This window comes from Equus przewalskii, chromosome 2, assembly GCF_037783145.1.
Source record: "Equus przewalskii isolate Varuska chromosome 2, EquPr2, whole genome shotgun sequence".
Lineage (NCBI taxonomy): Eukaryota > Metazoa > Chordata > Mammalia > Perissodactyla > Equidae > Equus > Equus przewalskii.
Genome location: NC_091832.1, coordinates 47,562,248 through 47,589,545, shown reverse-complemented (window position 1 = coordinate 47,589,545; position 27,298 = coordinate 47,562,248). Strand labels below are relative to the sequence as shown.

The 27,298-nt window shown below is 62.4% G+C and overlaps 2 protein-coding genes and 1 long non-coding RNA gene across 10 annotated transcripts in view; 2 read left to right on the top strand and 1 right to left on the bottom strand.

The window, feature by feature from the left end:
* Positions 1 to 12,463, top strand: part of SKI (SKI proto-oncogene) — a 78,354-nt gene extending 65,891 nt beyond the window's left edge. Inside the window, exons 2-7 of one of the 2 annotated variants that reach the window (XM_070605350.1) lie at positions 4,444 to 4,569; positions 4,669 to 4,784; positions 5,600 to 5,862; positions 5,976 to 6,277; positions 7,783 to 8,013; positions 8,981 to 12,463. In XM_070605350.1, coding sequence (XP_070461451.1) covers positions 4,444 to 4,569; positions 4,669 to 4,784; positions 5,600 to 5,862; positions 5,976 to 6,277; positions 7,783 to 8,013; positions 8,981 to 9,169 — 1,227 coding nt within the window. In that variant the 3' untranslated portion in view covers positions 9,170 to 12,463. The remainder of the gene's footprint in view (positions 1 to 4,443; positions 4,570 to 4,668; positions 4,785 to 5,599; positions 5,863 to 5,975; positions 6,278 to 7,782; positions 8,014 to 8,980) is intronic. The other variant, XM_008533686.2, reaches the window with a different exon arrangement.
* Positions 12,464 to 17,751: 5,288 nt separating this feature from the next.
* Positions 17,752 to 26,731, top strand: LOC103559870 (uncharacterized). The gene is made up of 3 exons (XR_547071.2): positions 17,752 to 17,902; positions 22,127 to 23,470; positions 26,057 to 26,731. It is a non-coding gene; the product is annotated as an uncharacterized lncRNA (long non-coding RNA).
* MORN1 (MORN repeat containing 1) overlaps positions 25,677 to 27,298 on the bottom strand; it is a 61,245-nt gene continuing 59,623 nt past the window's right edge. For all 7 annotated transcript variants that reach the window (XM_070605304.1, XM_070605209.1, XM_070605198.1 and 4 more), the window contains one exon: positions 25,677 to 26,005. In XM_070605304.1, coding sequence (XP_070461405.1) covers positions 25,857 to 26,005 — 149 coding nt within the window. In that variant the 3' untranslated portion in view covers positions 25,677 to 25,856. The remainder of the gene's footprint in view (positions 26,006 to 27,298) is intronic.

The following is a 27,298-nucleotide window of genomic DNA, read 5'->3' as shown; positions in this document are numbered from 1 at the left end:
CCATCCGGGTTAACGCTGGGCGGCTCTGGACCTGGCTAGCCTCGGACTCTGCCTTGCGGTCAGGTGGGAGCTGCCACTCTGCACTCCCAGGGTCCCCCCAGAACTGGGTAGCTGGGGGACGGTCAGCATCTAGTGCAGCAGCCAGAGCTCCTTGCAGAAGTTAAGCTGTGTGCTCAGGCCTCAGCCCAGCGCCATCAGCCAGCATCTGGAATGTTCTTTCGCCCTTCCTCTCTTCCATGTATGTTTTTTTCTTTCTTTTTAAGATGTCCAGGCAGCGCACAAGAAATGGTCCATGAGAGGTGGCAGGGCCAGCCCTTGGGGAACTGTCTTGGGTTTAGGCTCTGAGCGGGGGAGTTTGTAGAACATCCCAGGGCAGCCTCAGGATGCAGAGTCACGGTGAGCTCATTGCCTCCAGAAAATATGGGTGAGGCTCCCAACAGCATCTCTCCCGAGAGTGCTCGTTTGTGTGGTCCCCAGACACCCAGGTCAGGGCCCAGCAGCCAGGCTTGCTCTTGTACTGCTGGCACCTGGGGCTGCCAGTGAGTGCCGGGGAGGGGACTCAGAAATCCATGCAAGTAATTCATCGTCGGAGCCTTCCCTTCCACCTCTTCCCTGCCTTGGGGCCTTAGCACAGGGTTGGGGCCTCCCCAAGGGATGTTCAGTGTCCTCTCCCTGCACAGAGGAGCCCCCACAGGTTTGCTCAGCTAGGGGCGACCTGCAGGGCCCTTCAGGGCTCAGGCACTGAGGCACCGCACAGCCTTTGTGAGCACAAGGCCAAGGGCTAACACCAAAGGCTGTGCTGGCTTCTGATGGGTGCCGTCCCCCTCAGCTACCCTGCTCTCCTCTACGTTGGTCTTGAGGGGTGGCTGCAGCCCCAGCAGCCATCCTGACCGCCACTCCACCGTATCTGGTGGCCTGCACATTTTGGTGCCTCTGACCTGACTCACACTCCTGGCCTAGGTCGACAGTGCAGGTCACAGGTGTAAAGTTATCCTCAAATCATACCTCCCACATCTTTGCAAACATGCACAGGTCCTCAGGTAAAGCGTGCCGAACCACACAGTGGGGCTCGCTCTATGGGCAGACGTAGGTGTCCTCTCTTCCTTGGTGAGGGACCCAGGCCCCTGCCAAGAGGTCATGGGCAGGTACCCTTGTTGTCCACAGCTGGCTCTTCACGGTGGGCACTCAGCTGCCCTGTGGCAGACGGGGGTCTCCTGGGACTGACGTCTCTGCACTGTCCCTGTGGACTTCTCCATCTGGTGGCATACATCCTGCTCCGGGGTGTATGCATGTGGGCACGCAGGCACTGCTGCTTGGTGGCATGTGCTCTTGCCCCTTGTCTTTGGAGCCATGGGGTGGTGTCTATCTGGAGCCCTTGAGGGGAGGTGGCCACAGGCAATGCTGTGGCTAGCTGCTGCAGCCCCTCCATACACTGTGGGGCTGACAGTGGGCTCCTCGCCTGAAGCTCAGGGCAGGGGACCTGTCCACTGCCCTGGCTTGTTGCTTGGGCGTGTCCTGGGCCTAGCCCCCTGCTCCACCCTTGAGGATTGTGGGCCCCCATGGTCTGGCTTTGAGGTGCCGAGAAGGGTCAGAAACGGGAGGCTACTAGTCTCACCTCCTTGCTGACACCTCGCGGAATAGGGACTCGTGGGCTGTCACTAGGCACAGCTTTGTCCCGGACTAGCTCCTGACACTGGGGCCCACATGGGCCCTGCTGGGGACGGTGGCATTCCAGGCCTGAAGAAACATCCCTCCGGGGGCTTTGAGAGACTCAGGTGAGAAGGAGCTGCGGCACCACCCGGGCCTGGTGGAGGCGCTGGCCTTGTTTCATAATCCCTCGTCACACTTCTTTCTCTGTCACGAGTCCCCATTCGAGGACGAGTTGTGCTTCATAGAAGGTGCCATTGGGTTTTTTTTTTTTTTTAAGATTTTATTTTTCCTTTTTCTCCCAAAGTCCCCTGGTACATAGTTGTGTATTTTTTAGTTGTGGGTCCTTCCAGTTGTGGCATGTGGGACACCACCTCAGCATGGCTTGATGAGTGGTGCCATGTCCACGCCCAGGATTTGAACTGGCGAAACCCTGGGCCACCAAAGTGGAGTGTGCAAACTTAACTACTTGGCCACAGGGCCGGCCCCAGAGTTTTTATTTTACAGGCATTTTGAGTCATTCCAGCTGCCTGAAGACGCCTCCCCATCCTAGAGTTACGACAGGTGTGGGGGGTGGATAGGGCCGCGGGAGGCTCCAGCCCTTTTTCCGGAACCAACAGGACAGGTCTGAGTGGTCAGTGCCTGCTGGCGGGGTCCCTGAACAGGCATGCCACCTTGCCCCCATCATGGATGGGGCTCAGGGCCGCTGGGTGCTGGGTGCCGTTCCCTGCCGGCCAGGCGTGTGGGGCGGCCTGTGGCCTGCAGCTGAGGCTGTCTGACACCCCCAGAAGGTGCTCTGAGGTTTCTCGGAATTGGTAGGAGCCGGCGCTGGGCCTGCGGCTTTGCTCTTGATGAGAACACGGCTGGTTTCCTCCTCGTTTCATATCTGCTCAGACAGGAAGCCCCTCCCTTGCCGGCGTAACTGACCCCCGCCCTGTCTGCGCTCACCAAGGTGGGAGGGGTCTGGACAATGCAGGCGGAGGTTGGGCTCCACCAGACGTCACCAGGACTCATTTCCCCTGAAAAAGCAACGCTGAGTGTTTTTGTGTCTGAGCAGACTGCCTGTGGCCGCCTGTGGGCTCACCTCTGAAACAGCCCCAGGGGCTGGGCGTGCACCTAACTCTTGGCTGCAGGGCTCCAGGCCGTCAGGGCAGCTGCTTCTGTGCCAGGACAAAGGCCAGTGTGTCCCTGCACCAGCCTCCTGTCTCACATGTCAGAGGTCATTGTCTTTCCTCCTTGGGGCCTGAGGGCTGTGCTTTCCTGGAGTGAAGTTGTCCTGAGAGGGGCTGCAGGGCTCACATGGAGGGGGCAGTGCATGCACACACGTGCTGGCTCACTCGCTCCGTGGGCCCCGGGCGGGATCTTCCCCTGAGGCCCTTGGTCAGTGGGCTCTCTGTCCAGGGTCCAGCCTATGCTGTGTCCCTGCATCGTGTCCCTGTGTGTCCTCAGTTTTATAGTGACAACCCTGGTAAGCGAGGTACCTTGACTGGCCTCTTGCTCTTCAGCCTCCGACCCAGGGCCGTACGCACCTCCACAGCGTCAGTTCTGTGATACAGTGTTTTCTCCGAGTGTTCCTGGAGGTGGGAGGAGCGCCCCCCATTAATGTTCTCCCCTCTGAGGCTTCTTGGCTGTAGGCAAGAGGACCCCCCATATTCCTTGTCCTGAGGTCAGGCCTGGGAGAGTGACTGGGCATTGTCCCTTTGGCCTCTAGTCTTTTGGTCCATGGCGTGGACCCTGGCCCACCTGTCCTGGTTGGCTCCTGAGGCCTCTTGGACATGGCCAAGCCCCTTGTGGCTTCTGCTCAGGCCCCAGCCTGGAGGGAGGCACCACCGTCCATCTTCCAAAGACCATTCTCTTTTCTTGGGAAGAGACACGGTGTCCCTCGGGAATCTTGTGCCATCAGATTGGGGGAGTTTGTTCTTGTTCGACGCCGGCTCAGGAGGCCATGTGGAGCACGGTGTCCATGTTGCTTGTCTGTCTGGAGCTGCAGTGTCTGACAGACACAGTGCTGGGCTCCTGAGGAGCCTCCCCCAACGTGAGACCCAGGGAGACAGGAGGCGGCCATTCTTGTGAAGCTCAGGCCGGTCGCTGTCAAGGGTGTCCCTTTTTCTGAGGAGGCTCCTTCCTGGGGGTGGAGGACCTCCATGGAGCACTTTCTGCATCCCCGGTGGTGCAGCTGCCTCAGGCCCACACAGAGCTTTGAAATGGGTTCTATTTGGTGAAACCTAGAACTCTGGGACCCTGTGCAACACCCCTTGAAAGCTCTGAGTGGCCCTGATGGAGGGCGCCACACTTGGCCACTGCTGAGCCTGCCCGCTGGGAGCTGTCCCCTCCCATGCCTGGCCACACCTTGTGGTGGAAACAGGTCCATTCTGAACCGACTGTCAAAGGGTTCATGCTTCCTGCCGACTGTTTCCAAGCTCCCAGCGCATGCACAGGGCTGTGGCAAGGGACCCGTCCCCTTGAGTCCCCGCTAAGAACTCACTTGAGTCCTGGGGAAGTGGAGCTACTCTGGGTAAGGTGAAGTGGGCCTTGGCGCGCTACCCAGAATCCTCTGTAACTGTGGGGTGAGGTCATGGCACAGCAGCCCCACAAACAGTGCACCGGTGCCCACTCTATTCTCATGGAAATGGCTTGTCCAGCCAGGGCAGCACCCAGCCACTCTGACACATGGGTCGGGGTCTGTACATCCCTGGACACACCTTGTGCACGCTTGTCTGCTGACTGCGGGACCCTGCCCTGGGCCCAGGGGGCGGACACTGCTGGAAGTGCTAAAAGAAACTTCTCTGTCACTCACAGGTCTCCTCCGAGCCCCCAGCCTCCATAAGAAAAACAGATGACACCCCCTCCCAGCACCCCACGTCTTCTGAAAAGGACAAGCAGTCTGGCTGGCTGCGGACTCTGGCCAGCCCCTCCAGCAAGGTTCTGTGCAGGGCAGCGGGTGTGGGGCCTGCAGGGGGCGGGCGTGGGCCGCTGGCACAGTTACCCCAGCCTCTGACACGGGCGCCTCCTGCCCCACAGAGCCTGGGCTGTGTTCACCCTCGCCAGCGCCTCTCTGCCTTCCGACCCTGGTCCCCTGCAGTTTCCACAAGTGACAAAGAGCTCTCCCCGCACCTCCCTGCCCTGATTCGAGACAGGTGAGTGCCTGCCATGCGTGGCAGCCAGTGGTCACCCTAGGCCTGCAACAGCGAGGTCGCAGGTTTGGTCCTGCCACCTCAGGGTCAGTAACTATTTGGTGAACGAGATGTTTCCTTTACTGAGCTGACTAGAATTGTTCTTTTCAAACAAATGGAGTCAGTTTGATTCAGGAATGTTTCAAGAGCAGCTGTCACTGTGTGAGTCTGAGGACTGGTGCCCGCCCCACCTGCCGCTCCCACCAGACCCTGGGCTCTCCTCCAGTGGCCAGAGTGCAAAGTAGTGCACCCTGGCCACAGACGCTGTGGGGCCCGGAGTCCTGTGCGGTTTGATCCTGCCCACACACATGTCATGCTCTGTGGTGGTCCCCCAACTCTCAGGCCAGCGTGGAACCCCGTCCCTGCTCTAACCCGAGTCCACCTGGGGGCCGCATGGCGATGGAAGCAGCTAGCGAGGCAGGTTCCTCATTTTCATCGTCAGGGAGCGTTGTGTGTGCATGGTGTGCAGGTGGTTTTGTGGGCTCCATGCCCAGGCCCCCAGCTTCCCAGTCAAGGCAGTCGTAAAAGCATTAGTCCTTTTGATTGGCATCAGGGGAGCTTGTCTTCCGTGGCGTCTGGAGTTTACTGCACCTGCTCCGCTTGGTGCGGCCATCGCGGACGTGGTGGCTCGTGTCCATAGGCCAGCTTCCCCCAGGGCCCTGGCTCAAGTGTCTCCTCCTTCACACCTTCCAGGGGGGCATGGCCAGCCTTCTGGTCCTGCTGCTGGTGGAGGGGCAGGGCAGACACCTGCAGCCCCAATGTCCACCATGCCCCCACAGCTTTTACTCCTACAAGAGCTTCGAGACAGGTGTGGCCCCCAATGTGGCTCTGGCACCACCAGCCCAGCAGAAGGTTGTGAGCAGCCCACCCTGTGCCACTGTCGTCTCCCGGGCCCCTGAGCCTCTCGCCACCTGTGTCCAGCCGAGGAAGCGGAAGCTGGCCGTGGACACCCCTGGAGCCCCAGAGACGCCAGTGCCCGTAGCCGCGCCCGAGGACGACAAGGACTCTGAGGCCGAGGTGGAAGTAGAAAGCAGGGAGGAATGTAAGTGTGAGTCGGCTTCATGTCTGCCCCGGCCCGCCGCCCCTCGGGAGCGGAGCTGCGGTGCAGAGGACACTCAGCTAACTCGGCGTTTCTGTCTCTGTCTGTTTCTGTAGTCACCTCCTCCCTGTCCTCGCTCTCTTCTCCATCCTTTACCTCATCCAGCTCCGCCAAGGACCTGAGCTCCCCGGGCGTGCACGTCCCTCCTGTGGCCCCTGCTGCCGCCGACGCGGCGGCCCCTGCCGACACCCCGAGCAGCGGGCTGGAGGCGGAGCTGGAGCACCTGCGGCAGGCCCTGGAGGGCGGCCTGGACACCAAGGAAGCCAAAGAGAAGTTCCTGCACGAGGTGGTGAAGATGCGTGTGAAGCAGGAGGAGAAGCTGAGTGCCGCGTTGCAGGCCAAGCGCAGCCTCCACCAGGTGCGGCCGCCACGCTCCACTCTCTCCTAGGGGCCTCAGTGGGGGCCATGGTGCTGGGCTTTGCAGGAGGCCCCTGCGATGAGTTTGCCCACGGCTCCCCTCCATGGGGCCTGCGGGACGTGCCTCAGCACCTGGCTCAGCCCCTGATGAAGCTGGCCTGTCACTCGGGGGCATTGAGGGCTGGGCTGTTTTTAGTGAGGAGCCCAAGATAGTTCTGTGCTCTGAGTGTGCCAGAGCAGGTCCTCGCACACACATGCCAACGTGGCCTGTTGTCTGCAGAAATGACTTTGAGGGGTTGTTTCCTGAAGCTTTCTGTTCTAGAAGGTAGTGCCACCAGTACCACCTCTCAGCCGCAAGTGTGCTGGTGGAATGCGGGGGCTCCAAGAGCCTCACCTTGGGAGGAGAGGGCTCCAGGCACCTGCACACGCTGATGTGGCCTCTCCAGACCCTGCCTCGCGTTCCCCACACACCAGGTCCTAGATGACTCCAGAGCAGGGACTGCTTTCTTCTGAAGAGGGGGCTGGAGGCCTGAGGATGTCTGGGCCACACCCGCATCCCCCTCTTGCCCAGAGCAGGGCAGACAGTGCAGCCAGCCCAGGCTGGTCCTCAGCTGTAGGCAGTGCCCCTGCACTGCCTGCTTACACTGCTTGTTTCTTTTCTGATGAGTGTGGGGAGCCCAGACTTCTCAGCACCTAGGGGAGGGTGGTGCCTTCACACCAGGGCTTTGCAGCCTCGCTCAGGCCCACCCAGTGTCACTGAATTCGCACCTCGGCAGCCCTTGTCTGGCAGCTATGGGACAGCTTCTCACGTGTGCTCCTAGCACAACACAACCCCGGCAGTCCTGAGAGCCCCAGGGTTTCAGATGCCCTCCCCCAAGTGTATTTCAGGGGCTCGGAGCGCCCCGCCCCCACCACTCCTTTCCTGCTTCTGGTGGGAGGTGTGACTTCCCACATGCATATTCATAAGCGTGTTTGCAGGGGGTGAGTCAGTGATAACAAGGGTGGCCATCTCCATCTGGCTGCGTGGGGGGCCCAGGGCCCCCAGATGGCACGATGCCTGGGCTGCGAGGAAGTCCCACAGGCTGTGCACAGCAGGGCACAGAGGAGGCTCGAGGGCGGCCCGCGCCTTTGGAGGGTGGCAGCCGCCGTCAGACCCTGGGCCCAGATGCGGGTGCTGGTGAGGTCACGGGAGCCCTGGGGGAGGGGGTGGTGGAGAACGCTGGGACCCTGTGGAGTGGGTCAGAGTGCCGGGGAGGGCAGGAGGTGTGTGAAGGCGGAGGGAGGCCTGGTGTGGGCACCTCGCAGAGTCAGGGCTGACCAGGACACCAGGGAGCGTCCAAAGCGTCGGGAGGGTGGGAAGTGGAGGTGGCAGGGTGACTGCAGGGGGTACAGGCTCCACTGGCGGGTGTGCCAGTCCAGCTGCTGTCTGGCCAGCCGTGGGAAGTGGCGGGAAGAACTGGGGGCCAAACCCCTGAGCCTCGTGTCCACGCTGCCCACCCCTCCCAGGAGCTGGAGTTCCTGCGAGTGGCCAAGAAGGAGAAGCTTCGGGAAGCCACGGAAGCAAAGCGCAACCTGAGGAAGGAGATCGAGCGCCTCCGAGCTGAGAACGAGAAGAAGATGAAAGAGGCCAATGAGTCCCGGCTCCGCCTGAAGCGGGAGCTGGAGCAGGCACGGCAGGTCCGGGTGTGTGACAAAGGCTGCGAGGCCGGCCGGCTGCGTGCCAAGTACTCGGCCCAGGTATGTGGGTGGGGCCTTCAAGGTGGGGGCTCCACCACGCTGCCCGAGACACAGGGCCTGGTGCCTGCATGACAGGTGGGGAGACTGAGACTCGCAGGGTCAGCACCACACCATGCCTGCGTGGCCATGGAGCGCCACCTGCGGACTCAGCTGTGTGACAGATAATGGCAGGGCTCCAGAGTGTCCCCGGTCTGGGCAGGAAGTGGCAGACGCTCCATTGGCATCTCAGGGTCCCTTCTCACCTTGCTGGGTCCACCCCAAGCGTGGAGGGCCCAGCAGGCTGACTTGGGCACTGCAAGCTCTCTTGGGCTTTGGGGTCTGTTCTCCATGGGGCAGTGTCTGGAGGCCCCAGGCTCTCTTCTCCATGGAGTTGGGGCCAACAGGCCAGGACTCTGGAGGCTGCTTCCCTCCCGGCCATGCCCCCTCCCCCTTGCTGGTTGCTTGAGAAACTACTTCTGAGCCAGCCTGAAGGGTAGAGGAGTCCCCAGGCCAGTCCAGACTTCCCTTTCTGTTCTTCGGGGAGGACCGCATCTCCACCCTCATGCTGTTCGCAAGGCTCGGCCCATCCCGGATGGCTGTCCTGCCCAGCCAGGGTCTAGGCCATGGGGCATGGCAGCGCCTCCTCCCCACCTTGCTGACGCCTTGGGGACCTGGCCTGGCAGCAGGCTCCCAGTGGAGACTCTGGCCTTAGCGGGTGGAGAGGGCCCTCATGCCCCTGCTCTGGGAGTTGTGGTAGTTCCCAGCTCCAGGGGCTCCAAGTGCCTGGTTGGTAGCAGGAGCAGGTCTGGATTCCTGTCCAGGTGCAACCCAAGAGGGTCTCCCAGGCCCTGGCTGCTGGGCTCTGCCTCGCTCACAAGCCTGTGTGCTGGTGGGCAGTGGGATGGGTGAGCCTGGGGCAATGAAGGAGGGGCAGGCCAGGGTGGCATTTGGGTGGGGTGGGTGCTGCTAACGCAGGCATCCCTTTCAGATCGAGGACCTGCAGGTGAAGCTGCAGCATGCGGAGGCCGATCGAGAGCAGCTGCGGGCCGACCTCCTGCGGGAGCGGGAGGCCCGGGAGCACCTGGAGAAGGTGGTGAAGGAGCTGCAGGAGCAGCTGTGGCCGCGGCCTCGCTCTGAGGCCACGGGTGGTGAGAGCACGGCCGAGCTGGAGCCCTAGCCCGACCCCACTGTCTGCTGCCGAGGGTGCGGCCACTGCGGGAGAGGGCGGCCGGGCACCAGCCGCAGGGCTCTGCGCCCAGGGCCTGCCCCCCTCCAGCCCACACAGCACAACGTCTTACTGTGCCTACAACCAAGCAAGTGTTTGGAACCACATGCTTTTGGAATCCACTGCAAAATTTTCTACTGGCCAAGTTTAAGTGAGCAAGCTGGGTCCCCAACTGCAGCCAGAGCCGAGGCCAGCTCAGTGGCTGCAGCCGGCCCTCTGCTTGCCAGAACATTCTAACATTTACACTTTTGTTATAAGCTATTTAAAACCAGTAAGGAGACTTGATATTCAGAAAATCAACACGTTTTTTAATGACTAACTTTTAAAAGCCCCACCAACAGTGATGCCATCTGAGGACCCGCTAAGGGAGTCAGGGTGGCAGCCGCCCCGCCCCTCGAAGCCATCACAGCTCATCTGCGCCCGCGGCTGCGTGAGGACAGGAAGGGTTTCTCCAGAGTCTATTTTTTCAGCGACAAGGACCCAGGTCTCCTGTGCTGCCGCCGGGAAGAGCAAGGAGTGCGCCGCCCGTGCGCGATGAGCCGGAACACTGCCGCCTTACGCCGCACGCACGCCCAGCCTCGTCGCCCTCAGCAGGTGTGTGCAGAAACGCTGCGCCCGAGGGGTGTCATCTGTCGGGGAGATGATGGAAGGCGGGTCCCCACCAGCAGGCACGCCAGCTGCCTGCCCACAGCGACCCCTTCTCAGTTCGGCAAACGTCGCTCCTTTCATTTTGGGACTGAGGCTGCAGCATTGGAACAAAACACAGCATTATTTCACTTTTTCTTTTTCTTTTTCTTTTTGTTTGTTTGTTCATTTAAACGTATATTTAGAACTGCACTTTGTCAAAACTCTTCCCTTCTCTTTTTATTCCCGTTAACTGAGGTTCTTACTTTTCAAATATCGCAGACCGATTTCTAGAGCGGTTCACATCCTAAGTGCTCGCGTGTTCGGAAACCCCTCTGGTGCTTGGTTGAACAAGGGAATCACAAGAAAATGAAAATGCAAAGACTGAACTTCGGGGGGTAGTCCTGTGCCTTCCAGCATCTTGTACAGCAAATCCTGACTCGTCTTTTTACCCCCAAAATACCTGTCTTCAGTAGCGATTGAATCTGCCACTATCAAAATAAGTTACGTGCATTTATTCCAAATAATCTCGTTTACTCTCAACTGTTTATGCAAAGTGTGTAAGGTTTCTTATGCCCAAGCTTGAAAAATGATTTCCCAGTAGACAGGAGGCGGCTGCCCATCCTAACGTATGTAATCAGATAAGAAAGATCTCGCCGGAACCTTTGCTTGACTCTGTTGTAACACCGTGGCAGCTGCGAGCGCAGACAGGCGGTGGAGGGAGCTGGCGCAGGTACAGACGTCCGCAAGAAATCATCGCCACCGCCACCAGGACGGGCAGAGACTTGGGTGGTGACAGCGTCTGCAGGGTTTTGCCTTGGTTTACTGGGGGGCCGGGTGCTGCTGGACCCCCTTCTGAAGTGCAATGCAGAAGGGACACCATGTATATGCAGCGTTCGTTTGCAAATTTTTTTTTTGCTTTTGTTTTTCTTTTGCAGTTATTAAATCTGTATGCATGGAACTTTAAACCTCTGCCGCACATATATCCCTCAGTGGGCATTATTACCGTGTCATGGAAAGGGTCGGTGTGTTATGCAACACTCAGAATGCTGTGTTCAACCTTTTTTTTCCAGAGTTGTGTTTTTTTAGTCATTTCTTCAAGGGAAACTAAATGATTTAGTTGGAGCAAAGCTTTAAGTGTGTCAGTGTGCTTCTGTGTGGCTGTGCTCTGTTGCTAAGTCTGGAAATCGTAGTGAGGTCGAAGGGCCCCCGGGGTCTGGCCCATTGGACCTGTTGCCTGAGGCACCCCAGTTTGCTCCGTCTGCTTTTGAGTTTTTAGGCTTCAGAGGGAGATACACTTTACCCATTTGTGTGTGGGGGGTGGCACTGCTGCTTCTTGCCCTCGCACTGTCCCCTCGGGTCACCCGCACGTCTTGGCCACTGCGTCCACGCCTCCATCAGCCGGCTTTGTCCCCGAACGTCAGGAAGAGCTGCATATGCAGTGGTGTCTCTTCCCCAAGAGCTGGGCAGACCTGGGCCCTGGGGAGGCCTTGTCCCACCCAGGCCTGCCCCTCCCAGCCCTCCTCGCTCCTTCCTGAGGGTCCCACAGCCCCCCGAGCTGGTGGGGCAGGAAACAGACACGGTGGGCTCCCCCTTCACCAGCAGCTCAAACCTTCCTGGGCAGCTCCCGGGTGAGGCTAGGGAGCATGGGGTTGTCCTGGCCTCTTCTGTCCTCCAGAGGCCAGGTCTGAAGGGCAGCTGGGACTGCAGGCCTGCTCTGGACCAGCTTGCCCGGGCCGAGACCCAGCTCCCGTCTGCCCAGCTGCAGTCCTGTTTCTTCTCAGAAGGGAGAAGAAGAGTCTCTCTTGCAGGCTGCTGACTCTCCCTGTGTGTGAATATCCATCATCGAAGTGACTGTGTATTCAGTTTAATTACTCATTGTTTCTATGCTGAAAGATTTTTAACGAAGGGAAAAAACCAACAGCAATAACATTCATATCTATGGAGCAGCTAACTCATACACGTAATACTCTGCTTTTCGTACAGAACTAGCCGATGTAAAAACAACGACTTGTAAATACTTTGTTTCCTTTTACACTGTTGTATCATACGTGTAGATGGTGGTTCCTTTTTCAGAAACTCTTTTCTTACCCGGTAGCTGTCTTGTTTTCTGAATTGTTTTTAACAGAGGAAGAGCACGCTCATCTGCCAGAGGGGACGGGGAAGCCCTTTGCCAGTGTTCCGAGCGACCCTGCCCCATGGGCGCCCCGCTCGCGCAGGTTCCGTCCCCCTGTCCCGTCCCCTGCGCCCCCCTGCCCCCCGCGCCACGTCCACCAGGCTGGAGGGAGGCCTCTCGTTCTTGCTTTAAGTCAGGAGTCACAAACGACATTTTTTTTTCAATTAAGGAAAAAAAACACAGCTCTACCTTCGTGTCCGCCCGGAGCGTCTGCATCGCCGTCCCCGTTTTCTCCTTTGCTGCTGCTAATGACAATATGATGACTTACTCTACTATTCGAAAACTATTTTTATGTAATTAATGTATGCTTTCTTGTTTATAAATGCCTGATTTAAAGAGAAAAAGAAAAGGCTTGGCATATTTATCTATTTCGCTGTGTACCCGTTAGTCCTTTGGCGCCCTTCCCCCAAACAGATGACGTTGTACAATAAAGGACTTTGACAGTACGCGCGGGACAGCCATGCTTGGGCCCGCCGAGCCCTCTCTTCTCCGGGACCCCTGCCCCTCTCCTGGCTGCCATTCGGCCTGAGCCCAGGGAGGGGAAGGGGGCGTCTGTCTGCTGATCAGATGATGGAGGCCTTTTGTCTACATTGATCCCGAGTGGACACAGGGCACGGGTGGGCAGCACCCCAGCTGGGATGCCTTCTGTCCCCCTAGGTTACACTGAGCTGTGGTCCCTCTTTGTACTATGGATGTCAGCTGGAGGCCCTGCTCGGCCAGCCCCGGGGCAGGACATGGGCTACATGGACCCTTCCTGGCTCAGCCTCTGTACATCCTCTGAGGCCTGACCTGTTGGAGGGGACATGCCTGAGTCCCCACAGAGCTGCCCCCTACATGCTGCCCTGAGGAAGAAGCAGAGGGGCTCCTCCCTACCCACCTGGCTCCTGGGGGCTTTGCCAGCCTCGCAGACCCCCTGTGCTGGGCCTGGGGCACTGGGCTGCCCCCTCTCTGGGCTTCCTTTGGGCACCCACGTCTGGCCTCACAGCCCAGCCCTGGCCCCCTGGAGGTGATCAGGAAAAGCGGGCAGTGAGGAGCTCAGGTGTACCCCAGCCTGGAAGGACTCCCAGGTCCCTGTCTCCTCGCCCTAACCTTGGGAAGCCCTCCAAACTTGGGCCCAGAAGTGCTCTCCAGCCCCCTGCCGCACAGACCCCCAGCAGTTCCCAGGAGTGCCCCGGGTGCAGGGTGGGCTGTGGTGCAGATGGCCTCGCCCAGGTGACCTGGAAAAGCCCACTCCAGCGGGCGGCTGAGCCGCCACCCAGGCCAGGCGGAGTAGGGTGGGGGCAACAGTGGGGCCCAGGAGAAAGTCCCTGCCCCACCTTGGCCTCTGCCTGTCACTCTGAGGCCCAGAGCCCAGCCTCCCAGCTGCCCCTTGTGAGGTACCACGTCGTGTCTGAGAGACCAGGCAGGGGGCAGGTTAGGGGAGGGAACGTGAGGCCAGTCTTAAGCCACAGGCCTCACCTCTGCTGCTTTCCTGTTGTACATCAGTACCTGGGGCCCCAAGGTGTGGACAACAAACCCATTACAACAGGACACGGCCGAGGCCCTGCCCCCTCAACACAGTTGTCACCTGGGCCTGGCTCCCCACCCCTCTCGCGTGGCCTCCCGTGGAGCTATGGGAACATGGGCTGGAATCTAAGGGCCCCCTGCCCGGGTAGGGTGGCACTCTCCTTCATGGGGTGAACATGGCTTTCCCAAGGGAGAGCAGGTCAGGATGGGGGAAGTGTCCCTCCCTAGGTACTCCTGGCAGCCCCCTGCCTCCAGGTCAAGGGAGAGCAAAGGTCAGGAGAGATCAGAGATCGCCTGCCCTCCCCGAGCTTTGGGTCCCCAAGTTCAGGACTGCCCAGACCACTGCCTTGCCACCAAGGTCTCTGCAGGGACCAAGGGGCTGTCCTGCAGCCTAGCCTGGCCACCCAGTGCCTGGGCCAGAGCAAGGGCCCCTGTGCGGGCAGGTCCCCTGCTGCTGCCCATCTCCAAGCCCCGAAGGCCTGGGGGTGAGGCGAACCCAGGCGGAGGGGATGCTCCTGGGGACGTCCTCAGCTCCCTAGTTTCTGTCCCTGCCCCCTGGTCACCCGCCCCTAGCTTTCACTTCTGCCTCAGTCACCAGCAGCCGGGCCCCACCCTGGCCCCCTCAGCACTCAGCTGTGCCTGCCTGTCTCCCTCTCGGGGTCTCCACCCCTCCTCCAGTCTGTCAGCCCCAGAGCCACAGTCTGGTCCTCCGGCCCCCACCCACTGCCCTGTGGTCAAGGGCTGACCACAGGCCGAGAACCCCGGGCCCTTATCTGGGGAGGCGGATGCCGGGCGTGCCCTCCATGGAAAGAGGAAGCTGGCTGCCCATTTACAGTAACAGCTGGTGCAGCCGGTTCTCCCCCCTTCTCTGAGCCTAGCCGGGGGCTGCAGTGTCAGCCTTTACCCCACCCCACACCCCACACCACCAGTGCAGACCCCAGCTGTGGCCAGCAGCCCCCTCCCTGGCCTACCCAGCCCAGACCCGGCCTGCCCCTGCTGCCCACCGAGACCCCCTCTGCTCCCTCGCCTCTGCCTCTTGTTGCAGGGTCACCCCTTCTTGCTGGCTGAGAAGAGACAGGCCAGAGGGCTCCCCAGGCAGGCCTGAGTCAGGTCAGGGTAGTTCATGAGACTCCCACGGCCACCACCCTCTGCTCGCTTAGCCTTGGGGCAGCTGGTGGTCCCAGCCAGGCTGGCCAGGGACCCTGTCCTTGCTCTGGGCACCCTGGGTGATGACCTGCAGGGAGGCGGGGATCTCATAGGGAAAAGTCGGGGCTGGCCACTCCTCTGGCCTGTCCCCCAGGATGGTCTGTGCCCTCAGGAAAGGGTGAGTCTGTGACCTGGCTGTGCCAGCCCCAGCAGGATGTGAAAGCAAGGGTTGGAGGGAGTCCTAGACCCTCCCTGCAGAAGCCCACTGTGCTGTGGGGGGGCAGCAGCCCTGGACCCTCCTGTCTGCCCTGCCAACTGCCAGGCAACCCAGGGAGGAGCGGGGACAGAATTTTGGGGCCTGGATGTCCGCCTGCCCTGCTCCCCACGTATCAATGACGTGCACCCTGCAGGTCTCATGCACGTGGCCATCTGTGCCCAGGCCCATGCCAGGGGCTGGGGGCCTTAGGAGTTGAGGCTCCCAGCCCTGGAGCAGGTGGCTCCACTGTCGGGGGCAGGGCAGGCAGGTGGAGCCAGCCTGGTTTGTCTTTGGAGCGTCCTGTGCTGGGCAGGTGTCCGGCCAGGCTGGGGTCGGGCCTTCCTGCTCCATGCCTGGCCTGGCAGCCCTTACTGGCAGGAAGCTTGGCCCAAACTCTTGCCCAGATCACTCCTGCTGCCACAGAGGCCTGTTCTGGAAACCTCCGGGGATAGGGCGTTTTGTGAAGGAGGGAGCTTGAGGTCAGGGCTCAGGGTCCTCTTCCCTATGAGGCCCCCATCAGAGGACATGCATCCAGGGTCACCTGGGTCCAACTCAAGGCTCAGGCAGGGATGGGAGTGGGGGAGCAGGCCCATGCTGCAGCCCAGGGGACAGACCCAGAAAGGCAGGTGGGCCGTGAGCTTGGTCATGGCGTCCACTCACAGGTATGCATGAGAAAGGCAGGTCAGCTTGCACACTAGCATGCGTGGCTGCCTCCTCCCCTCCATGTCCCCACTTCTGCTCTCCTCCCACATTCCCCCAACCCCCTCCACAAACCACTCCCCCATCCACATCCCCCTTTCCCCCTCGGTCCACCTCCCCACACTCAGAACTCTCTGGCCCCTCCTGCAAGTCGGGCCCTGGTCAGGCTCCTCAGAGGAGACAGTGCCAGGCTGGGACAACTCAAATGAGCACAGACTCCCCACCCCACAGGCCCTCCAGGGCTCCATCCTCCATCGCCTTGGGGTTCCCAGGCCCATGGGGTGGGGGGGCGAGGTGGGATGGGGCCCAGCAGTGACCTTGGCTGGGCCTGGTGCTTGGCTCGCCTGCTGGCGGGGCTGCAGAGGAGTTTGGGAAGGCTGAGTTGGGTGGCTGCTCCAGGATGTCTCAAGTTCATGTCCAAGTCTGTGTCTACGGTGCCGCTCCATGGGCTCCTGGCCAGAGGAGCTCGCAGTGGGACCCCCAGGACAGATCTTCCTGTGAGCACACGAGGGGGTCAGACACACGGGCAGGAGGAGTGTCCCAGACTCCCACCTCACTCAGTGAGCAGGACACGTATAGCTGGGGACTCCGCTGAACAAGAGGAAGGATCTGGACCACCAGGGATGGGGACGGGGACCCAGGTCCTCAGGGGAGCTGGCAGAGCCAGAGGGGCCCAAGAATGAGAGGGGCATTTCGTCTGGGGCAGGGGTCCCCTGGCCTTGGGAGGCAGGTATCTGCTCCGGCGTGTGTGCATGCTTGTACACAGGTGTGTGTTGGTGCAAGGACACTCTGGCTGCAGGACTGGGGACTGGAAGGAGGGAGAACGGGGCCAGCAGCAACATGTGCTCTGAGGCCACACTCTGGGCTCCCCTGTGTCTAGACTCGTTGAGACGGCACCGAGAGGGCTGAGAAGGGACCCCAGTGCTGGGGGATGGCGCCAGCGTGGGCAGCAGGGCCCGGGCACCCCAGCCAGGCAGCCGGGCATCCTCCTTCCCCTCCTTACTCCTCCACCTGCTGTACCCCTCTCAGCTTCAGCACCTGGGGTTCCCATGGGCACTGGAGGAGCAGGGCAGGGTGGCCAGTTCCCATGGGGTCCCAACTCCCACCCTGCCCTGCTCTTGGTGGGGCCTTGACCTGGTGGACCTGTGGCCCACGCCCCAACTTCCTGTTTCTAAGAAAAAACAGTTCCAGAAAAGGCTCCAGTGGTTTGCAGGGGAGGCTCCCTGCCCAGGCTGGGGGCCTTGGGTGGGCTGGGGAGGCCTGCAGAGAGCTGCATAAGGCTGGCAGGGAGGGGCTGGGGTGTGGGGGCCTGCAGAGAGCCGGGGTGGGGTGTTGTTGCATCCAGAGGCCTGGGGAGGGCTGCAGTGGGGGCTGCCAGGTGGATGTCACTGGCCCCTGACACAGGGTGGGGTTATCTGCCGTCCCCCACACCTCCTGCCGCAGGCAGAAAGGCAATGGCTCACTCTGCCAGATGTAGTGTTGGGCCCAGCAGATTGGGGCTCTTTGGGCTAAAGTGTGTCCACCCTGGGTCTAGTCTCCCCAGCAACGGTGTGCGGTGGCCTCCCAGTCGGCACCCGTCAGGACACAGGCCCTCCCCCCATCCATCCTACATTCCCGTGCTTAGGGTTGGCAGTGTACAGGGGCGCCCATGCTGCCCCCCCCCCGCCCCCGCCCCCGCCCCCGCCCCCGCCCCAACGCACACAGCAGATGTCGTCTCTGGCCTCAGGCAGGTCTCTGGCCTCAGGCAGGGCCTGTCCCAGCCCCGGAGCACCCACAGCCGTCCCTTGCCCGCCAGCCCTGGGGGAAGGGCAGGGGCCGACCAGCCGCCCGGGAATTACACCGCTGGTTCAAAACATTCCGAATTCCTGCTCCTTCCGGCCTGGCCGGAAGCCGGGCTGCGGAGGGATGGGCTGGGCGCCGTCCCCTCGCGTGGCCCCCCAGGCCCGAGGAACACGAGTGTGCCCTCCGCGTGAGCGGGCTGCTGGCAGGCCCTTCTGGGTGAACCTAAACCCCTTTGCCGCCTTCCACAGGATTCCGTGCTCCTCCGAGGCCAGGATGCGGATATGGGGCCACGCCCTGCTGGTCAGAGGCTGGGCGCTCCCCAAGCCGCGCAGCACCCCCCCCCCCAGGGCCCCCCAGGCACGCAGGCTAAGAAGCCCGCAAATGCACGACGGAGGCAGAGCGCGAGCCCGAGGCGCCCCCCAGCACCGGGAGCCCCCGTCTCCACGTGGGCTCGGCGCCCAGTGAGTCAGGGAGGGAGTGGGTGTCACCAATCGGGGTGAGTCACCGGGAGGGTGTGCGCCCCTCGAGGGCGGTGCCAGGAGCCTTGGGGGACGGATCGCGGAGCTGGGGAGTGGGGCTGGGCCCTCCTCAGCAAGGCTCCGCCCCCAGTTGGGGGGCAGGGCAGATCCCCCCACTTCCTTCCGCGGAGTTGCCTTCTGGGATCCAGCGAGGCTGGAGCGGCCGCGGAGGGGAGGGTCCTGCGCCCTTCCCCCAGGCCCCGAAGCCGAGGGGGCTTCCCGGCCGGCGCGCGGAGCGGCGGGAGCGCGGCCAGGTGGGCCCGCAAGGACCGCGCAGCTGTCGCGCCCCGGCCCCGCGGCCTCAGTTTCCTATTACGCGTCTTACGGAAAGCCCGACCCAGCCCCCGGGGCTCCCCCGGGGCGCTCCTGCCGCCGCTTTCACTTCCCTTCCCCCCGCCCGCGTCTGGCCACGGGGGTCGCCATGGCTCCCATCCCCATTCCCGACCGCCGCCCCGGATTCCGACGTGGGGGGCACCACAGCGCGCCCCCCTCCAGTAGCCCGACCGCGCCCGGGCCGGTCTCTCCACGCCTGCGCGGGGGCTCCCGGGGGTGGGGCCGCGCGGTCCCCCCGCGGCCGCAGGACCGACTCCTCCCCGCCGCCCCCTCGCGAGGGGCGGGCCGCGGGCCGGGGGCCCCGGGCGGCGCTGCGGGGGCGCAGGAGGGAGTCGGGGGCCCCGGGCTGCGCGCGCTCGGGAAGGGGGCGGGGGGCGGGGGGCGGCGGCAGGAAGTGCCCCACCCACGCCCCCCGTCCGCGTCTTGAGCGCGGTTAACTCCTCCCGCCGGCGGGTGGGGCACACTGGGAGAGGAGGGGGACCCTTGGGGACGGGAGGGGCCTGAGGGGCGCATTGGACTGGAGCCGCACCCCGCCCTCGGCGCTACGTTTGGGGTCCCCGCTGGGTCCGAGCGTTTCCCAGCCCACTCCGCTGACGTGTCCACGTGTCCAGAGTCTGAGCGGCGTGCAGCCTCGGGGGGCGGGGGTGGGGAGGTCGGCGCGACCTCCGGCGGTAGAGGCGGGAACTACGGCTGCGGGCCGAACCCGGGGAGGGCGCGGATACCCTTGGGTGGGGGCCTGAGCGAGCCCCCGGTCCGCGTCCGAATCTGCTTCCCTCAAAAGGTTCCCGCTCAGCCTGTGTGGATGCCCTTCTCTGGGGCGCTGTCTCCCTTTTCTGTCAGATCCGTTGGAAGCCCGATCCTTTATCACCACTGCTCCCACCCTCCCCGCAGCCCCCTGAGCCGTGGGAAGCGTGTCCTCACTGGTGTGGAAAGGCGCCCCTGCACCCGGATCCTTGCCAGGCGGGGCTCCATAGGGGCCCTGGGCCCCTGCCCGCCTCAGTGACCCCATTCAGGCCCGCAGGCCCAGGCTTGACCCAAGCCACCTCTCAAAGGGGCAGCCCCACATGCCCTATGCGCCCCAGCTGCTCTCGTCTTTCAGCCCCACCTCCCTTGGTTCCCCCAGTGGCTTGGCCCCACTATCAGGGCCTGACTGGGAGGTGGGGTGGGGGCCTTGGGGAATGCGACCACAGGGGACCCAAGATCACAGAAGGCCCCGTGGGGTGACCTGCTCCCAGCTTTAAAAATCTTTCCCCTCTGGTCTTTCCCCTCCTTTCCTCTTCTTGGCCTAGCATCCCCTGATCACTGGGCCTCACTGTCATCACGGTGGTGACCCCCAAATCTATACAACCTGTTTCTCCCCCGAGCTGTCCCCAACTTGGGCCCCCACCTGGGCCCCCACCTGCCCCTTCCTCAGTCCACATCCAGTCCTGGTCCTCTCTTGCCCCCAGGGCCCCTCCCCTGCTGTCCAGGCTGCCCGCTCCTGCTCTTCTCGTAAGGATTTACCAAGGGGGCTGAGAAAACCGTGGAGGAGAGCCCCTCCTCACCTGGGCCTGGTGCAGAAGCCCCCATGGCTGCCATGGCCTGTGGCCTGCACCCGTGCTGCAAGGCCAGTGGGGCGGGTTGAGGTGGGTAGCACCCCGCCCCAGGCTGCCCCAGGAGGGAGGCCTCACCCACTCGCTGGGCCCTGGAACAGCATTCGTGGGGGGCACCTTGTCCTTGTTCCCCCCACCCTGTTCTGCCTTTCCAGGGTGCAAGGCAGGGGTGGCTGACAGTTCTCTGAGGTCCTAGGCGGAGCTGTCAAAAGGAAGAGGGGTATCCAGAGTTTTGGGGAGTGTGGCTGTCCATGGGCCACACGGGGGTTGGGGAGAGCTGGTCTGGTGGCTGAGCCCGGCACATCTGGCGGATCCTGTCAGGCTGCCCGGCCAGCCAGTGACAGCCCTATTTATAGTCTCATCAGAAACTGGTCCTGGCCATGGCAGTGGGGCGGCCGCCCGCTCCTCGAGACCCGGGGCTTTGTGCCAAGAAGAGTCCAGGCTAGGGCAGCTGTGGCCAGTGTGGGTCATCTCCAGGCCTGCCCACTGCCCTTGGCCACCCCCCAGGCTTACCGAAGGACCAAAGCAGCCCTGGGCCCCAGCGTTACCCAGGCCTGATGGGCAGGGGGCCCAAGGCGGCCCCTCCCCATCTGCTTGGGCCCCCACCAGGCTCCCAAGGTCCCCTGTGCCTGGGCCAGCGGTCTGTTCCATCAGAGAGGTCCTGGGCGGACCCTTGGTGATGGCAGGAAGGGGAGGGCCCCACGCAGCTGTGTCTGCTTTCGGTGCCGAGCGCCGTCTGCTTGGCGACTCCCGCTAACACTCCCCCAGGACTGAGGGCTCCCGGGGTGCTGAGGGCCGCCTCAGGCAGGCAGAGAGGTGGCAGGGCCGGCCAGGCTGCACAGAAACCAGTCTGGCGGGCTGGGTACCGGGCGCCCTCCAGGAAAGCCCTGCCTGGGGGCCTCCGCACAGCTGGCCCTTCCACCCGCCTGGCACTGAGACCAGGCGGCCTCCCCCGGGAGCGTCCTGGGTGACCCACTGGCCAACAGGAGAGGAGGCTGGGAGGAACTGCCTGTGCCAGGCGGGGCCCAGTGGGAGGGCGGGCACAGACAGGGCGGGCTCTGTCCTGTGCTGACCGCCGGGTCGGTGGCTGGGTGGTCTGAGAGGTTGTGCCTGCCAAGGACCCGCTGGGGGGTGGGCCGGGCAGAGAGGGCAGGTGCCCCCACCTCTCTGTCTCTGTCGTCTGTTTGTTGGGCCCTGCTGCCGCTGGGGTAGGGGCAGACCCAGAAGCTGGGGTGGAGGGACGCGGGAGCTGTGGCGGCTGTGTGGTTCTGTGGACGGTCCTGGGGCCCAGCCTGGGGGGCACTGTCTCCAGGTGGGGCCCTGGCCTGGGCCACCTTGCTCTGCTGGTTCTTCACGGTCACTGAAGACACTGGACATTGGAGACTGCCCTCTCAGGCTGCTTCCTCTCCCCGCCCAGCCCTCATACAGCAAACTTGATGGCCAGGCCAGAGTTTATGGCCACACAAGCCTCTGCTGACCTCCCTCTTTCTTTTTTTTTTTTTTGAGAATTCAAATTTCCTAAAGATTTGCCTGTGGGACTCAGTGTGAGGACTAGGGGTCTGGTCAGGTGGGAGCAGCCGCCTCTGGCATCTGACCCTGCCCAGCACCCCCATGCCTCCAGTGGAAGACCAGGTCAGTCCCAGGGGCTGTGGCCCGAAAGGCCTGCTGTCCACATGCTCAGACGCGCGCTGGCCAGGAGGGGCACCCCCTCACTCAGGGGACAGCCGCTCCCTCACCAGGAGTCCTGGCAGAGGCTGGGCAGTGGGGTGGGGCAGGGGACAGCCCGCCTGCCCCACCTGGGACCCTGGTCTTGCCCAGACACAGCCCCCTGGGGTCTGAGCTCTCCCTGGTTGGCCATGGGGCAGCCCCTGTGTGCCCATGGCAGCAGCGGGAGGCCATCAACCAGGCGGCCGTGGGGCACAGGGGCGGGGGTCCCACCAGACCCTGTGCACGCCTGGGCCCCTCAGGTTTGCTCCGATGACCTTGGAAAGTGGGAGGGTTCACAGGTCGTGTGTTTGTGGAGATTTACTGACGAAAGAGCCAGCAGCTCCACGTCCAGCCAGGAGCCCACTATGGGGCAGAGCCCCGCGTTCACAGGGCCCGGTGCTCAGGGGCAGCTCTGCGCCTCTGGCCTGGTGCAGTGACCGGAACCGCCATGCTGACTTGGAACTAAGAGTGGGGCTGCCTCCTGCTTCGCAGGGATGCACGGCTGCCTCTGTTTGGGTGCTTTCTTCTTTCTCGATTGAAACATCATTTTCATTATTTTTCTTTTGACAGAAACGTGGTTTCGTCTTGAATAGAAAAAAGAACTGTAAAGCGATTTGCCCAATCTCGGGGGCTGACACCGGTGAACAACCAGGCTCTGACGCAGCTGTTCCAGGGGATTTGGGGGACCGGGTGGCCCTTCCGACTCCTACCCATTGCCCGCCGTGTTTATGCAGCTGCGTGTGGACACGGCTCCTCCAGCAGCTCCCCTGCCTCATCCTCCGAGGGGGCTCTGTCCTGCAGCCCCACGTCTGCCTCCATGCACTCTGGGCAGGACAGAGCCCCGTGGTGCCCAGGCACTGACCCAGGAGTCATGGGTTCCCGAGAACGGTCCCCTTCTGGGGATTCACTGCTGGGACGCCGGCAGCCTGTCCCCTCCTAATGGACAGTCGGAGGCTGAGGCCCTGCTGAACCAGGCTGGCAGCGTCTGTGGCCACTTCTGGAACCAGAAAGAGGCAGGCAGATGCGGCTTGCTCCAGGTGGTCCCAGCTGCCACCCCACATCTCAGGCTCAGAATGGCATCAAGGCCCCAGTCGTGGAGGTTTTGGAGCCCCGTTCCCTCACTGGCTCTCTTCTCTCCAACCTTCACAGAGGTCTGCCCCTGCTGTCAAAGCTGGCCCTCTGGATGGCTCGCTGCCTGGCTGCTCCCCCGGGTCTGGGAGCTGGGACCAAGTAGGGGGTGAAGAATCACCGGGGACTGGGGCCCAGCTCTTCTGGTCCTGCAGGGGTCCAGCTCCCTCGGGCTGCCCCATCCGCCAGCTGTTGACTGGCCTGTTGAAGCAGGCAAGTTGTTCAGTTGTATTGAGGAAGAATTGGGTGGGGAACCTACTAAGAGAAAAGCAGAAAGGAGGAAGTGAGGGGCAGCTGCCAGGGGCCGGATGGAAAAGGCCCCCTGGTTTGGGTCGGTTTTGGCTAGGCATCCTTTCCTCATCTGCCGCCTCTTGCCCTTAAGTAAGGGCACAGTTATTCCATGTGGACCTACTTCCTATTTTTCTTCTTCTTTTTTTTTTTTTGAGGAAGACCAGCCCTCAGTTAACTACTGCCAATCCTCCTCTTTTTTTTGCTGAGGAAGACTGGCCCTGAGCTAACATCCGTGTCCATCTTCCTCTACTTCATATGTGGGACGCCTACCACAGCACAGCCTTTGTCAAGCAGTGCCATGTCTGCACCCAGGATCCAAACTGGCGAACCCCGGGCCACCGAGAAGCAGAACGTGCCCACTTACCCGCTGCGACCCCGGGCTGGCCCCAAGGACCTACTTCTCAGAGACAAACGAACTTCTGTTCCATCCATCAGTAATTAGAGCCATCACCCACTCGTCCACCCATCCATCTGTAAGTCTGTCCATCCATCCAGGTACTCATGCATTCATTCATTTATCCACACTTCCACCCACCCATTCGTCTATCCACCCATCCACTCATCCATGCACCCACCCACCATCCATCCCTCCATCCATCCTTCCATATACTCATCCGTCGTTCTATTTATTCATACTTCCGTCCACCCCTCCACCCACCCACACACTCATCCATCTGTCCACCCTTCCTTCCATCAGTTCATCTAGTTTTCCTTTTATTTACTCACTCACCCACGATCCATCTACCCGTATGCTCTTTGTTCATGCATCCATCTAGGCTTCTACCCATCCCTCCAGCTACTCAGCCGTCACTCCTTCCTGCACACCTCCTCTGCCTCCTTCGTTCTCACTGCCTCCTGTATTTCCTGGCACAGAGTCAGTGCTCCAAATTCACCCATTCACGCAGCAGCTATTTGCTGAGGGCCTCCCGTGCTCCCCACACGTCCACAAACCAACCGGGAACAGGAGGAGTAAGTTCGATGTGTCACGTGCTGCTCGCGACACGCGCGGGGGGGGCTGGGACGTGCTGCTGGAGGGAGGTGAGGCTTCGGAGCTGGTGGCCAAGGAAGGCCTCGTGAGAAGGTGACAGCCAGGAGACGAGCTGTGCAGGCAGAGGGCAGAGCCCATGCAAAGGCAGAAGCCTGCCTGGCACCACCGAGGGCATGCAGGGACCAGCGTGGCCTGAGTGGAGCGAACAGTGGGCGGGGGCCTCAGATGAAGGCAGTGGGCCATGGGACCAGCTCAGGTTGGGCCTGAGGTCCTGGTGACGATATGGGGTGTGAGCTGAGGACAACTGCCATGCGGAGGCGAGACTGCTGGGGTCGGGGGTGCGGCGTGACGAGGTAGGGTCAGGCTGGGGGTGCGCTTTGAAAGCAGGACCAACAAGGCTTGCTGGTGGGCCACAGAGCAAGAGAGAAGGAAAGCGATGTCAGCGATTTTGGCCTGAGCAACTGAGAGTCCCGGTGTCGTCAGCTGAGCAGGAGGAGCTGGTTGGGGACAAGTGGGGCTCAGTTTGGGGCATGTAAAGTGCCCTTGATGCCCTAGCATTTCTCTACCCTGGGCCTCGCAGCTGGCAGTGTGGGTCCAGAGCTGGGCAGAGGCCAAGGCGCAGAAAGGTGCAGGGGTTGGGACCCAGGACCAGGGGCCCAGTGAGTGTGCCAGGGAGGTAGGAACTGAGCCGGCGCCCTGATGCCGGCGGTCAGGGAGATGGGGGGGGTAGCCAGGGGTGTCCAGAGGAGGGTCAGTGCAGAGAGGGAGGTGGCCCTGTTGTGAGCCCTGATGGTAGCATGCCCATCAGGGAGGGTGTGGACAGCAAGTGTGGGAAGGAAATGGGTCCTGGATGGGGGGCGGGGGCATGGGGTCAGGAGGGTATTCAGGACAGAAGCAACAGCGTGCTCCGTGGCTGGGGGCTCGGACGGTCTGCTGGGGCCCAGAGGTGTCTGTGCTGGTGAGGGGCTGGGGCTCTGGGTGCCCCCTCCCTGCTCCTCATTGTCCCTGGAAGGAAGAAGCTATGGGCGGTGGGGAGGATGGGGAGGGTGGTGGGCTTCGAGGCAGAGGGGCGAGCCCAGCCTGTCCACTTGGGCAGGTGAAGGGTGATCCCCAGGCTGCGGCCTCGGACCCAGGGTCTCCGGAACGTGGAGCCCATGAGTAGAGGAAATGGCAGATGAAGGTCCCGCCAGCAGCCCTCTCAATCTGGCTGCCTGCAGGCCTCCGGGCGTCTCCCCCACTGGTGTCCCCGCCGGCCTTGCTCAGTGGCCGTGGCTGTGTTTTGGTGGCAGCTGTGAAATCTGAGACGTCGTCCCTGCAGACCCGCAGCCCGTTTCCGGAAAACCAGTCACCTGCCTGTTGCCTCTTGATTTCTCATTTGGGAGCCGGTCCGAGTTCCCCAGGCTGCCCGCCGGGCCCCCTCCAAGGCAGGGATGGTGGGAAGGAGGCAGGCACTGGCCGGCCAGGCTCTGGACAGTGCTGGGCAGAGGCCGAGGATCAGCTGAGCGGGCTCTGCGATAGGGGACTGGGACCGCCCTCGCCCTCGCCGGCTTGGGCTCACCCTGGGGAGAGCGCGGGTGGGTCACACATGCCAGCCGAGAAGGGCACCCGGTGACCACCGTGGGCCTCGGCCCGGGAATGCCCACATGAGCCCGCACTCGTGTCTGGGGGGTGAGGGAAGGGGCCTGCCCATCTAGGTGAGGTACCACTCTGTGGTCAGTGTGGAGCGTTTTATTAAAGCTCACGGCCGTGTGCACACCAGCCGAGGGGGAGGTGGAGGACGGCGACCCCGTAAGCAGAGGCGGCGTTTCTGTCCGTTCCCACTGAGGGTGGTGTCCCGAGGGGACGCTGCATCCCCAGGGGCTGGAGGCTCTTGGGTGCATTGGGGCGGCCCGCCTAGCTCGGGGTGCCAGGGCCTTCTCCAGGGATGTGGGGCCGCGGCCAGGCTCCCTCCGCAGAGACCCGAAGGTGTTTGAAGGCGGTGGGCAGCACGCGGCCCAGGAACGGAGGGGTGGTCACATCGCGGACCATGATGACATACTCCCCTGCAAGAGACGGATGCTGGGACGTGGCCCCCGGTGGCCCCTGCCCCCCAGCCTGCCCTTCCTCTAGGTTGAAAAGGTACACGTTCCACCCCCCGCTCTTCACTCCCCTCGAGGCCCCCTCATGCCTGCCCACCCTGAGCTCCTCTCTGCCTTGCCTCACCTGCCCTGCGACCTCGGGACCCCAGGACCCTGTCTCTGTGGCCCACTCTATGTTTCAGGCCTTCTCCTCAGGCCTGTGACGCCAGGACCTGGCCACTGTCTTCCCATGGTGCTGGGCGCACAGTCAGTGTAGGTGAATAAGTGAATTCTGGGGTGAATGAAACCACCTCCCCCCTCAGGACACAGGCCCAGCAATGGCCCCAGCATCCTGGGGGCAGAGTTGGGGCGGACACAGGGATGGCTTGGCAGTTGGGCTGGTCGAGGCCCCCAGGCCGGCAGAGAGCCCCCCACTGCTGATGAGGCCTCAGGGCTGAGGGCAGGGATTCTTTTGAAAATACTTTCCTCTCTTTTTTGGAGAAAAGTAATTCATTTCCTCTACAATGGCTTTTAAAATAATTAAGCCCCTGGTTGGTTTTGCAGCCCCTGCCCGCGGGCTGTGGGAGGGGGCGGCTCCGGGCTGGGGACGCGGGAGGGGAGGGGGGACGCGTTCCCTCTGCAGTCTGTAAACTGTCTGCAGAGCTTCAAAGTTGGAGAAACCATAAAAAAGAAAATAAGAAATAACAAAAAGTGAGGTTGCCATAGAAACCGTCCTCTCCCCTCCCCGAGCCCGCTGGGGCTGGCACCGGAGCGTGGAAAAAGCTCGCAGGGCTGGCCTGGGCTCACACCAGGAATGCGGCCGCAGCCGAAATGGGGCGCAGGAGCCGGCTCGCACCCTGAGAGAGAACATTCCAGCGCCCAGGTCTGGAAAACAGGCCACTTTCCTCCTGCGCCGTCTCCCTCCACGCCGGCCAGCCCCGGGGCTGCGGACACCGAGCGTTCCTGGGGCAGGACAAGAAAGGGCCTCGGGGCTGCCAGGAATTTGTTCGGCCTTGAGTCAGTTCCTTCAGAAAAAACTGCGGTTCTGCGGGCCGGGGGCCGGGCCGGGCGCCTGGGGGGGCCGCATTCCGCAGCCGGGCCACCAGGCCTCCCTGGCGGGCCTGGGGGAAAAGCCGCGCATGGCAACGCCGCAGTGTTTCCAAGCAGCCGGTTTCTAGGTGTTCCCAAGAACACACAGCTCCACCAGCCGCGGCCAAGGGCGCCGGCCGGAGCCGGCAGAGCTCAGTGGGCAGCGGCCACACAACGGAGCCCCAGCCC